A 14,192-nucleotide genomic window follows, 5' to 3' on the forward strand; every position below is an offset into this window, starting at 1 on the left:
AAGCACTTGAAAAAGGCAAAATCCCATGTAAAATCAGGGCAACAAACTGTATTGTCATTACTGAAAATAACTGTATTTTCATGAGAAAGTTATTTTATGGTATTATTTTGGTGCCCCAGCTGCCGGAATATTACTGTTTTTTTAGGATTTTTTTTTTACGGTGTAGCATTGATTATTCTCTGACCAAAGTCAAGAACTGGATGTCCAAATTTAAAGTGAATGAATGTGAAACCAAAAGAATTATAATGAAACACTTTCCCCCAGCACCAGCATACACAGCAAAATCTCCAGTGTTAAATTAACACTAGAGAGTGTCTATATGGGTCCACACCTCTGAGTGTTAAATACAACACTGTTGAGTGTTAAATTAACACTTTTGACAGTGTTATATGTTTAAAAGTAACCTAGTCAGTTTTGAAGATTAACAATGGCTAACACTGAGCAGTGCTGATTTTCTAACACTGGAATATTTCTAACATTTTGAGTTATTTTCCAGTGTTAGAAAATATTCATGTAGCCCCTTCCGCCAGGATTACTTGCGTAGTAGCATTCCAACAACGCCCTGTTTTCGTCTCTTGCCCACCGATGCCTTCTTGTTCCAGTAGCCCACTTCTCGTCAGGGTGCCCTGGTTCCTCACACCTGACGCGGACCTTGTTGATCCGGGCGACGTCCAGAGCCGGCATGCCTTCATATTTATCTGTCTCGCTCAGCTGTTATATATATATATATATACTTTATAATATATATATATATATATACATATATATATATATATATACATCATAATACATATATATATATATATATATATATATATATATATACATATATATATATATATATATATAATAAATATAAAAATATTACACACACGTGTGTGTGTGTGTGTGTGTGTGTGTTGTGTGTGTGTGTGTGTGTGTGTATGTGTGTGTGTGTGTGTGTGCTGATGTTCATGTTATAATAGGCTTTTGAAATCAGGGTTCTTTTTAAAAATATTTTCTTGCTGTCATTTCACAATAAAGCCTGGCGATGCTGACTTGCTTCACTGCAAGGCTTTTAATATAAAACAGATGAAGAAAGCCTGAAGTTCGTGTTGACAACAAAAAGCAGCTGTGGTGAGTTAAGTTTAAATGATAACAGAAGACACGCAGCCCATTTCCAATTAAAGCCCGGTTGTCTGTGCAGTAAATAAAGCTATGTGCTCCTCTGTGACTTGGAGACTAAAAATGCAATCTAAAAATAAAAAAAGATGATTATTTGCTGCTGGCAGCACATTTGTTCCACTCACATCACATGACTTCAGCTGAAGACTGCAGGCTGCAGACTGTGACCAGTAGCCTGCATCAGCTGTTTACACGAGCGCACATATCCGAGCTCCTGTAACAATTATCTCGCAACGAGCTTAGCTTCTCTAAAACATCTAGGTTTCAAATAAACAGATACTACACAGTCCAGGATCACAACCAGGATAATTCAGAGTGGTTATAGCCATACACATAAACAGACGCACACATCCACACATGCACACAGCTGCTGGTCCATTTAGATGCAAAATGATTCTATTGTGCTGACTCAGGTGTTCTGCAGAGTGGCTGAGCTGTTCACATCTCCCTATAACTGTGCATGTGTGTGTGTCTGTGGGTGTGTCAGATGGTAGCTTATGTTGCTCCACATGACTAACTGGATTTCAACACCAACACAAACAACAACACAACAAATAATGGCTTTGCCAAAATGGGCCAGCTCCTGCTGTTCTCTCAGCTGTGACTGTGATGTGATTACTGACAAAACCAAATGTAAGAACAGGCCACATCCACCGGGGACAGGGCCAAAGGATCGTTGCTCGAGCAGACCGCCCTGAAAGGGCCAGCCCTCTGTATGGTAAATAAAGTCTAATAAATGTGTATCCAGCATCAGTTAGGGTGGGGCAGCTAAAAAATGAAAGGTGGAAAACTTGGGATGATCCAGTGGTTTGAGCGGTTGACCAGTAGGCTGCTGATTTGGGTCAGGTGGTCTTTGATATAGATTTTGTTTTGTGTTTTCAATGTTTTCACACCTGCTGCATTTAGTCTATTTAAATTGAACTCTGGTTCCTTCCGAACTGAGTATTTTCACTCCTATTTCAGCCTATTTATAGAAGAAATGACTGGGTTTGAATCAGAGTGAACACAGAAACTGTTCCAATGGTCATCAAACCACATCTGTATTGATATACACCAAGATGTCATGCAGCCCTAAAAGGATTTGTGTCTCCTCCCGAGAATGAATCAGGAGTCTTTCACTTGTCTAAACCTCTATAATACGAACAGTGGAGAAAGTTTACAAGACTGACTTGAACTGAAACATGAGCTCCTCAGGAAAGGCCCATTTTCCCATAGACTTCCATAGGACCATTGGAACCTCTCCAATGGCTTCACTTTTCAGAGCTAGAAAGTATGTTCATATTTTATACTGTCTTTATGTAGGGGTGGGCAATTAATTTTCCCAATGGGATACATGAGAACCTGGAACTGTTGTTAAGCTTATGAAGAGACAAGAGACAATTAATATCAAGTAGAATCGAGTTCAGTTTATTGTTGCGCCTCTCCAAAACAGTTCCAGTTTCTCATGTGGCCTCCTGAGAAAATTAATTGTCCATCGCTGGTCTGTAGCTATAACCAATTTCCTCTGGGAAGCAAGATGAAAATAATTATTGGCTAGAGTTAATATCCAATAAACAAAATGTAATGTATTTGGACTGCTCATTCAAGGCTGCCCTTCTATAAACTAACACAAGAATATTACAGATACAATTTAACATTACAATGTGCATCTAATTAAACTGTTAATACACATTAGCACTCTCACTCTCAACACCCTACAGCCATTCAGAAAAAAACACAAAATCAACAAATTTAACAGCAAACACAGCAAACACATGTTAATTACCTACTGTTACATTAAATGTGTAGGCAAAGAAAGAAATAGGAGGAGCATCACTGTATGCATTACCAACACAAAAGCAGCTAAAAGAGCTACAGCAAGCCCTGATCTAATAGCTGCACATGCTCTACCTGTATCCAGCTTCTTTATACACCCTAACAGAACAGATACATCTTTGTAGGGTACCTCTGATCACACTGAGAGGGTCTGTATTAATGTATTTGGGATGGACTGAACCCAGAGCTTAAAGGGACCTAGCTCACACATTTAAAAAAACCTGATATACATGGATGAACATGACTGATGTCATGCAGGGTGTTTAAGTCATCTTGTTCTTTTTAGCAAAGTTAGCATAATTCATAGAGCTAAAATAAATCCATCAATAGGAAATATTTAACGTGGAAAAAATGTACCCATAAAGCAGACTGCAGAGAAACCGTTGGGCTTCAGAATATGAATTTCAGAATATTTGTCATTGCAAAATTACTGTAAGTCAAGAAAAAGATTATTAATGCTTATTTACATGTAAATATATATTTATTAATATTACTTTTACCAGGACTTCTGGTCAAAACTTTAGACCATTCCTCTGTAAACCCTAATAATGTTATAATTTATAATTATTGCTTCCCTCGCATATAATTACAACTTAAATAACTCTAATCAGCGACATCTGCCAGTTAATTAGATAGACTACCACCACACGGGGGCAGAAATATGAACAAAAGTTTGAAACTGAAGAGGTAATGATAGAAATGAGGATGGCAGGTGATGACAGCTGGATGTTTAGGTTGTAACCAGCAGAGGGATATGACATGTGTGTGTGTGTGTGTGTGTGTGTGTGTGTGTGTGTGTGTGTGTGTGTGTGTGTGTGTGTGTGTGTGTGTGTTCCTACCTGGCTCTCGGAGCAGCAGCTGAGCCATCGCCTGAGAGCTGCCAGCAGAGTTCTCCGCGATGCACTGATAAAATCCTTCATCTGATTTCACCAAGCCCAAAATCTGCAGGTTACTGCCGTCCTAAGACACAAGAAAGACAACAACATGTCAGAAGATTAAGAGTCTGGCTAAGAGCTTTGTACAAGTGAAAAATATGTCAGTTACCCCAAATCAAAAAGTGTGCTTGAACAAAAATGTCTGCAGCAGAATATGTTGGATGACCCAGATTATTGGATTATTCAATTACAAGAGTCCATATTCTAGCTCTCTCTCTAACGCTCTCTCTAATTCTCAAATTCACTGATTTCACAGCTCCCTGCGGTTCTGTTATAACTGCATAATTTTTCACATTAAAAACATATACGGGGAAAAATGGTGTGTCTGTGCTGCTTTATTTATTTGTGTTTTTTTTAAAGATTCTGTTTATGTTTATTAAAATGCTTCTTTACTGGAAAATGGAATCACATGCATGTAGGCAAGGTGAAGACAAACTCAGCATCGGAATAAAGTGACTTTGAGTGTGGTGTGGTTTTTAGTGCCAGGTGGGCTGGTCTGAGTATTTTAGAAACTGCTGATCTGCTGGGATTCTTTCACACGCCCGTCTCTAGAGTTTATGGCATGGTCTGAAAAAGAGAAAATATCCAGCGAGCTGCAGATCTCTGGGCAAAAATGCCTTGCTGACTGAAGTCAGAGCACCACAGCAAAACCCATCATCTGAAGGTTGCTTCCAGCAGGACAACATACCATGTCAGAATGCTCAAATCATTTCAAACTGGTTTTTTGATCATGACAGTGAGTTCTGTACTCAAACGATCTCCACAGTCACCAGATCTCAATCCAATACAGGACCTTTGGGAAGTGGTGGCATGAGAGACTTGCTTCATGGATGTGCAGTTGACAAATCTGCAGGAACTAGGTGATGCTGTCATGCTAATATGGACCAAAACCTCTGTTTCTAGCACCTTGGTAAATCTAAGAGACCAAAAATTTAAGCTTTTCTTAAGGCAAAAAACAGTACTAACAATATGTACCTAGTAAACTTGGAATACATGTGTATTACAGTTACAGTCTGTTTGCCCTTTTTTCAGATGGGTATTTTACACACAGTAACTACTGTAGGCTGGAAGCTATTGAATTAATACTGGTGAAAAGATAAAAGAGTTATAACGTGTAGTAACAGGTGACGCGTGTAAGGCTATGGTCTAAAATGTGAAACACAGGCTACTTTTTAATACTTTTATTTGCTACAGAACTCCATATGTGGTATTTCATAGCTAAGGTGGCCTTAGTTTACCTCTGTAGGTGTGTCCACATTTTTCACAAGGACTGTATGTGTATACTTTTCTGAGTGACTCACCACTATCTGGAAGTAGTCACTCGGGATGACTTCCTCCCCGTTCTTCATCCAGCGGACGGTCGGCGGCGGGTTTCCTGTCACAGCACACTCCAGCTCGATGTCGGTTGACTCATAGGCGTACGTGTTGGTCGGGTAGTTGAGGAACTGAGGAGGCACTGCAGAAACATAGAGTGAAAACAGCACATATAAACACCTCTTCCTGCATGCTGGAGCATCTCTGCATCAATGCTACTGCTGCTCAGTCCGAGTGTTCACACACACCTTTACTTAGTTACCTTTTGGGATTATGTTTCACATTAACAAGTTTCTATAACAGCCTCAGTTAATTACTGACTAATTAACAGAAATATAACCTGAGCCATCAGCTTATTAGTAAAGCCCTAAATGTGTTTGATCTCATTAGCCTCAGTGGATCATCACACATTCATCTGCTCACAGACAGCTGCTGATTAACTTAACATTTTCAGGTGTTAGTTGGAGGATGGCTGCAATTCTTGAGGCTTAACTAAGTGAACACAGCAGCAGATTAATCTGGTAAATTCTTAGTTTCAAATCAAACAACAGAAAACATAGCAACTAGTTAACATAGTGAAGGAGTCAGAAACAAACATTACGGTGTTTCAGTACTTCCAACAAACAGACGCGAGCATTACTACATGAATCAATACTGCGTTGAGAAAATCAATTAGAACTTTTCCTGCATTAATGTGACATTAGCATGACCCTGGGGTCAGGTTAGCTGGCATTCTTTCCTGTTTTTTGTGGTTTCCCTTCTCCAAAACAAAGACCAAAAGCTATTATAACAAGAAATATGGCTATAGGAATCAGACAGAGTACCCGAAGCAAGCAAAAACACAGTAAACAGTCTATAGAGGCGCTAAACTCATATACTGAGAGACTGGGAGTCACTGCCAATCGTTTAACACCACAACTTAACCCTTTTAATCGTATCAGTGGTCTGGATTCTGTGGGAGAGGTTCAAGCCATTAAGATGCAAAGTGACCGAAGCAGCTGACAGACCGAGCAGCGTTCAGGTATGAGGTCATAGCGAACTGTCTTCAGCTCACTCGATTGTAAACAGGTTTGAAGGCAGGCGAAGCGGCTGCCATGTTCCAGCTCTGTTGTCGTCTTTGAACACGCGTCAGTAGCTCATGACTGAGAACGGAGATGTGAGACAGAAGCCATTTTGAGCCTCAGCAGAGAGGAGGAAGCCTGAAGGGCCTTGTGTAGCACAGAGCGCCACGCTGACGCTGTCAGTGCTGCGAGACTACAAACACTGCGTGTCAGCAAACACACACACGGGAATGTCCTGTAACTGTCACCAGACTCACAGATATACATGATGCCACAGTATGTAAGAGCTGTTAAATGTAAAAACACAAAGAATATGGTGACGAGCCAAGAGAGACAAAAAGACAGAAGCATGCCTTGGAAACCAGGAGACAAAAAGTAATCATTCTAACTGGCATGCCATCAAAAACATTTTTTTTTTCAAAAAGTAATTTTTGCTTTGCTCCTAAGCTTAGACTTGTGGTTAGAAATATAGTTTTGCTGAATTAAACCTAAAAGGTTATGAGGTAAGCAGCTGGCTGGTGCATCCTATGTTGGCACACATTTTATTTTAAAGTAAACATGTTTATTTCTGCTTTAAGTTTGGACATTTTAACATAGGAGTCTATGGATATTGACTCACTTTTGTAAGCGGCCTCAAGTGGCCATTAGTGGAACTGCAACTTGAATAAAAAAAAGAATTAAAAAAAATTGTGAGAAGAAGAGTTGGAAATCAAGAAAAGAATAAAAGGTGAGAATGAATAGAGGGAAGTAAAAAAAGACTAAAGGTTGAATGAACAAAGCAAGGGAACAGAAAAGGAAGAAAGTTAGCAGAGGTAGAGCTCTGTATGTGCCTCCGATAGACACATCATTATCTGGAGGTGTAACTTTATCACTGCAGTAATGCTCTAATTAAGAGGTAACGATTTCCTTTAAAGTGTGAGCGGCTGCCTCTTCACCACACCGACAAACTACACACTCAGGTACATACGACACAGATCACAACACGGCTTCCAAGAATTAGTCTAAGTAACTAAACACAGGAGACACAGGAGACACAGGAGAACACGTCTAAAGCAATCAGCTTCCTCTTCAGTTCAGTGCTGAGGTCACAGTTCAAGTGGGTTTAGCAGCTCCAGAGAAACTTTGTATTACAGCGAGTGATAGAACACACAACTTTTTATTTGCAAATACAAAGTTAATTGAGTTTTTAAGACCACAATATCCTGCTTACTCCATCTTAAGAATAACAAGTTTGCTCTGGTTTTGTCAGCTGTGCCTGTCAGAGCTTGTGTCTAATTATCCAGTACTATTGTTTAACCTGGGTCTGAATGAATTTCAGAGGTATGAATTGTTTCAGCTGCACTAGTTAAGTCATAACATGTCACTTCATGAGAATGTTTAGCCAATTAGAGAGAATTCTTCATTAGACAGTCTTGATTATCATTTTGTCTGACAAAGTGAAAAAATAACAGTTAATGTAAGATCCAGAGTTATTCGTTTATTATCAGTTTTCTAATATTTTGTTTGGTTTTTTGCATTTATGTTCTTTAAAAAAATCTGTTTAGTTTCAGTTGGTTTGTTGAGTTGTTTTATTGCTCAAAATCATTTAGTTTGTGATATTTTTGAGAAGTTCAATATCAAAATACAACAGTACAAATACATTTTAACACAGAGACAGTTTCGGGCAGGCAATGGCGGACATGCGGTATTTCGCACTGACATCTACTCCAATGTAGGAAGTGTTACAAACAGCTGATCGAATCGGCAAAGCGTGTTTCTGGAATATTATGCTTTTGTTGCTGCAAGTGCTTTTTATGCAGTTTTTGCAAAGCTATATGTGGAAGGAAACTGTGACCTAGGACGAGCTGATGGCATAAGATGTAAGTACAACTCCTCCAGTTTCATATGCAAAAAAAATGATTGCGCTAGCTTACGTGGTTGCAGAGCTACCGGGATTTAAAAATAGTTGCGCAAAACGGAGCGTGCCCGCTCCTACTGGCTTAAAAGGGTTAAATGACAGCATTGGTTAGATCTCAGCAATCATCATTGCGGGATATTTATGCCTGTGTAGTGTTATGTGCTTGGGTACCATAATATTCACCTGCAAACAGTTAATATTTGGACATGTAAAACAAACAAACAAACAAAACACTCCATACTGTATATTTTTTTTTTAAGTTCACATTCCCCAGTGGAGATCAGAAAACAATTCAAATATTCAGCAACATAGAAAGTGAAATGTGTAAACAGTATTTTATGGCTAATGCCTTACCCGGTGTTGTGATTTGACCTTCAGAATAAGTCGATCTTCACTTTCCCCTCTACCCCCAACTAGTTATGGCAGATGGCTGCCCCCTCCCCTGTCCATAAATGGCTCCTCATAATGAGTATAAAAAATAGGTGTAGCCAACACAACATCGCTGGTTGGTTGGTGAAGTCTTATTTTGAGGCTTTTAGCTGAACATGGTGATTGACAAGTCATTAGCCAATGAACATACCCTGGATAATCTTTCTTTCTGGATTTAATAATGACCATAATTTACAAAATGGCCTTCATGTTTAATTCATTTTGACCTGAAACTAGTGGTTGAGCCCTTAATAATCAGAAGTGTTTACTGAGGTCACAGAGAAAGCAAACTGAAGGCTGTTTTCCAGAAGCTACATCTATTCCTTACAATGTCTATGACTCTGTCAGAAATCTATTCTTATTAAATTATTCCTACCCACCACATCTGAATTTTTGCTTATGGTGAATGTCAGGTCGTTGGGTTTTCAGTAAAATAATGTAGGGTCTTTTCCTTACGATATAAGACATTTGTTTAGAGATATTTCTTGTTTAATACTCTTCCAAACAAATCATGTCCTGTGTCTGCAATTTACCTGCTATGACATTTTATACTTTAGTTATATTTACTAAGCAACATATATATAAAAGTTTCAGTCAAAACTAAAATATTTGTAAAAAATATTAATATAACTAAGAACTAAAACATACAGAAGTGCTCACAAATCCAGAGTCCATAAAGGCTAAAAATACAAGACCAGCATTGTTATAGTCTATTAGGTAAAATGCAGTTTGTGTCTCTGTCTTGTATAGTGTTGTGTTGTTAGTATCAATCGATCAGCACAGCTGAATCTCCAGAGTGTTTCCCATCATTACCTTACCTCCCACGTGACATGCAAACAGCATCAGCTCTGGTTAGCCAATTATTTTTTTAAATGGTGTAAAAAAAATCCCAGATGGGCACATCTATTTGATTGGATAAACAAAGCTAGGACACGTGGAACTAAGTTTTGAAAACTGACTTCACTCTGGAAGACTTCTTTCAAAATTAGCCTTAAATCCATTTTATTCTGAAGGTTGACTCTATAGTTTTGTAAGAGGAAGTGAAGAACAAGTAGTGGAAATGATCATGTCAGTTTATTCTTTTGTTTTTTTTTTGTTTTTTTTTGGGGGGGGTATAAATCAGCGGCCAAAGAATGGCAAAGTGTTAAAAAGAATCCTTCCTATAACTCACAGTAGTAATGGGATTTCCAGCCAGGACAGCCCTATAATGTCCAGAGCCTTCAGGAACTCGGGGCGGACCTCATCCAGACCAGAGGCTCTGCCACCAAGGAGTTGTTTAACTGCCTCAGTGACCTCGCCCCCGGAAGTTGGCGGTCATCCCCCTCATCCCCAGACTCTGCTTCCTCCTCGGAAGACGTGTCAGTGGGATTAAGGAGGTCCTCGAAGTATTCCTTCCACCGCCTGACAATTTTCTCAGTCGACGTCAGCAGCGCTCCGCCAGCACTATACACAGTGCAGGTAGAGCACCGCTTTCCCCTCCTGAGACGCCTGACGGTTTGCCAGAATCTCTTCGAGGCAGTCCGAAAGTCTTTTTCCATGGCCTCTCCGAACTCCTCCCACACCCGAGTTTTTGCTTCAGCCACTGCCCGAGCCGCATTCCGCTTGGCCTGTTGATACCTGTCGGCTGCCTCCGGAGTCCCACAGGCTAACCAAGCCCGATAGGACTCCTTCTTCAGCCTGGTGGCTCCACCATTTGGTTCGGGGATTACCACCACGGCAGGCACCAACCACCTTGCGGCCGCAGCTCAATGCAGCAGCTTCGGCAATGGAGATGCTGAACATGGTCCATTCGGACTCAATGTCCCCAGTCTCCCTCGGAATGCTGTTGAAGCTCTGCCGGAGGTGTGCGTTGAAGATCTCGCGGACTGGGGCCTCTGCTAGACGTTCCCAGCACACCCTCACTACGCGTTTAGGTGCACCGGGTCTGTCCAGCGTCCTCCCCCGCCACCTGATCCAACTCACCACCAGGTGGTGATCAGTTGACAGCTCAGCCCCTCTCTTTACCCGAGTGTCCAGAACATATGGTCGCAGGTCTGGTAATACAATAACAAAATCGATTATCGACCTGCGGCCTAGAGCTTCCTGGTGCCACGTGCACTTATGGACACTCTTATGTTCGAACAAGGTGTTCGTTATGGCCAAACTGTGATTTGCACAGAAGTCCAATAACAAAACACCGCTCGGGTTCAGATCAGGGAGGTCGTTCCTCCCAATCACGTCCATCCAGGTCTCGCTGTTGTTACCCACGTAAGCATTGAAGTCTTCCAGTGGGACAACAGAGTCTCCAGGTGGAGAACCTTCCAGCACCCCACCCAGGGACTCTAAGAAGGCTGGGTACTCTGAACTGCCACTCGGCGCATAAGTGCAGGTGACAGTCAGGACCCATTCCTAGACCCTAAGGCGCAGGGAACAAACCCTCTCATCCACCGGGAAGAACCCCAACATACCGACAGCAAGCCGAGGGGATATTAGAATACCCACCCCAGCCCGCCGCCTCTCACCAGGGGCAACTCCAGACTGAGACAGAGTCCAGCCCCTCTCCAGGAGACTGGTTCCAGAGCCCAAGCCATGCGTAGAGGTGAGCCTGACTATATCTAGCCGATACCTCTCAACCTCATGCAGTAACTCAGGCTCCTTCCCCACCAGAGAGGTGACATTCCATGTCCCAATAGCCAGTCTTGGTAGCCGGGGGTCAGTCAGCCAGGGGCTCCGCTCCTGACCACCGCCCGGCACACAATGCACCCCACCCCTACGGCGCGTCCTGTGGGTGGTGGGACTGCGGGAGGATGGGCCCATGTCCCCTTTTCGGGCTGTTCCCGGCTGGGCCCCATGGACTAAGGCCTGACCACTAGATGCTCGCCCTCGGGCACCCTCCCCTGGCCTGGCTCCAGGGCGAGGCCCCGGTAACCTGTTCCCTCAATGTTTTCCTCATAAGAGTCTTCTGAATCGCTCTTTGTCTGGTCCCTCACCAGGACCAATTTGCCATGGGAGACCCTACCAGGGGGCAAAAGCACGCAGACAACATAGCCCCTGAGATCCCTGGGGCACACAAAGCCCTCCACCACGATAAGGTAGCGATTCACGGAGAGGCAATTAAATATAAATATGAAAAAATATGAAAACAAAAAGAAGATTCACATTCTCTGTCATATGGGGCTGCATGAATAAAGTTTCTGAATCCTTTATCATCCGCAACTGAAAATAGTTGTGGATGATTACTATACTTTTCTAAAGTGACGTTGTTGTCCCTGGCTCTCTGTCTCTTTCCCTCCGGCTCTGTTCCTGTGCTACAGCGAATGTAACTACGGCCCCTCCCCCCTCTTCCCAGCGCAAAGCAAAGGCTAGCGTGTGGAGTGAAGTGAAAAAAAGTGCAAGAGAGGGTGAGAGAAAGGAAAAAAAACCCACGGCTCGCGTCATTCACTTCAAAGAGTTGGCTCTAAGACCCGTTTTGTTCGCGACCGACACATCACTAACTCACAGAATATGCAAAAGGTTTCCCACCTTTTACATGCAATCCCGTTTTGTAAATACCGACAGTCCTTTTTTTAAATGCAAACACCAAATGTGGTAAATTTGTCCCTAAAATAGCAGGATGCAGACTTCAGTTTAACCTTCATGCTGTTTTCGCCAGAGCTACTTGTGTTTCTGCCAATGAGACCGAAACACAGCTACTTTTGTTTGCTCCCTCATTGTGGAGGGATCCACATTTTTAATTTGGCACAGTATTTTTTTTTTTCTCCCTGGGGATGAGTTTGTGTCTTCTCCTGCGCTCAAAGTGGAGATCTCCTGTGTATAAGGCAAATGTCTTAACAACTACACCGTGAAGGCACACTCTTTAGATAATGATATTTTACATTGAGGGTTGTAGGATAACACCATGTTCTTCTATTTTTGACCCCTTGAGAACACCATACGTTACATGTACAAAATATAGGGGGACATGTAAGATTGTACCTGACAAGCTCAACGATTCTCAGGTGTGTTTTCATGTGTTTGGTGTCTGCTTGTAGTGTCTTCGTTCAGAAAAGACAAAAAATATATAAAAAGTTTTCCTTAAACAAACGAAGAAAAAAAAGAATCGACTAAAGAATAAATGTTGTCCGTTTCTTCCTCTTCAGCAATCTCCCTCGTTACAGTCGAAGCTCACTGGCTGATTACCCAGCAGCCTTTGTTCTGTTTGGGGAAGTCCCTGAGCGTCCATTGATTGTTTGGATGCTGCAAGTTTAGCACTGATTACCTGGTCATCTAAGGAGAGGTTTATACAAAAGTGTGTGTGCGCTTCCTGGCACCTATTTTTCCTTTTTTTTCATTCTTTTAATAATGCGAACAACAGCAGGCAGGGCGGTGTATTAATGTGATTTCCTGCTGGAGGAGCGGTCATTCATATGGTAATGGAATGCATCAACAACTAGCTGACCCTCTCCCACCCCAGCCAGACACAACAAGTCTGACTCCACCTCGTCTGGGTAAACATGGATTATCATTTCCCATCATATCATAGAGAAAAGTTAATGCAAAGCCACAAAACAAAGAGAATCTGAAACAATACGACTGTTATGTGCTGTTGTGATCTTTTTATCATCTGCCTCATACACAGCATCAGCGATGCTGTCCCTCCATAGCTGCACCTGATAACTTCCACTCAGCATTCAAATGGAAATCAGCACCATCATTCATTTCAGTGAACATCTGCTGTGTGTGTGCTATCATCATGATAGCATCCAGTGAAGGGCACTCACACACATCTATAGCTTTAGACACACGCACACACACACACACACACACACACACACACACACACACACACACACACAGTTGAATTCTGAGCAGACACTCGTTAGCGGGCTCTTTCAATCTGCACTTAACTACCAATTATTAGTCATTAAGTTTATCCATGGAGGCTCAAACACCCCCACACACACCTTATCATCCACTCTGCGCGCATGATGCCTCAAAGAGTTAATGGGCTGTAAAGCCACTATCATTGAAGAGTGAAGGGCTAACATGGCTGCTGCTGCTGGATGTTGAGCCCATTTTGCATATCATTTTCATCCACCACTGCTGACCTTAATTTTAAGTGATGTAAATGTATTGTCCATAATGTGGGGACATTTAAAGGGAAACTGCAGCAATTTAGTGAAAGACTTCTGTAAAGTTGGGGTGACAGATAAAAAAAAATACTGACACATCAGCCTCTGCAGTAGTAGTTTCTAGTGACAGACCGTACAGGAATGCTAGACGCAGTCACCATGACTTTACCCACTGGTTAGCGAAGTCCCACTGTAAAACTTCAAGCCTTTACCTTTAGAGAGTATTGCAGCTGTGAGTGTGGGGTGGATGTAACTGTGAAACTGAGGAACATGGCACTCATACTGGCTAATGACGAGTCCTTCAGCTTTATTTATGTTCTGTGTTGAATCTATGTACAGGGAACATGGCCTACATGAGGGGCCATGAATTGAATTTTAGCTAAAAATATTTACTCAGTAATTTTATAGTCCATTGATTAGAACAGACAATCTAAGCGGAGTTGCATGCTAGGTAATGTATTACTTGTACTTATATATATATATATAT

General features: G+C 41.7%; 1 protein-coding gene across 1 annotated transcript in view; it reads right to left on the minus strand.

The window, feature by feature from the left end:
- Window positions 1-14,192, minus strand: part of dcc (DCC netrin 1 receptor) — a gene marked incomplete at its 5' end in the record, with an annotated part of 257,227 nt that overhangs the window by 198,849 nt on the left and 44,186 nt on the right. The window contains 2 exons of the mRNA XM_014341226.2: window positions 3,819-3,939; window positions 5,216-5,370. Of these exons, the coding sequence (XP_014196712.2) occupies window positions 3,819-3,939; window positions 5,216-5,370 (276 nt within the window). The remainder of the gene's footprint in view (window positions 1-3,818; window positions 3,940-5,215; window positions 5,371-14,192) is intronic.

This window comes from Haplochromis burtoni, unplaced genomic scaffold (genome assembly GCF_018398535.1).
Source record: "Haplochromis burtoni strain Fernald_Lab_line unplaced genomic scaffold, NCSU_Asbu1 Contig_449, whole genome shotgun sequence".
Lineage (NCBI taxonomy): Eukaryota > Metazoa > Chordata > Actinopteri > Cichliformes > Cichlidae > Haplochromis > Haplochromis burtoni.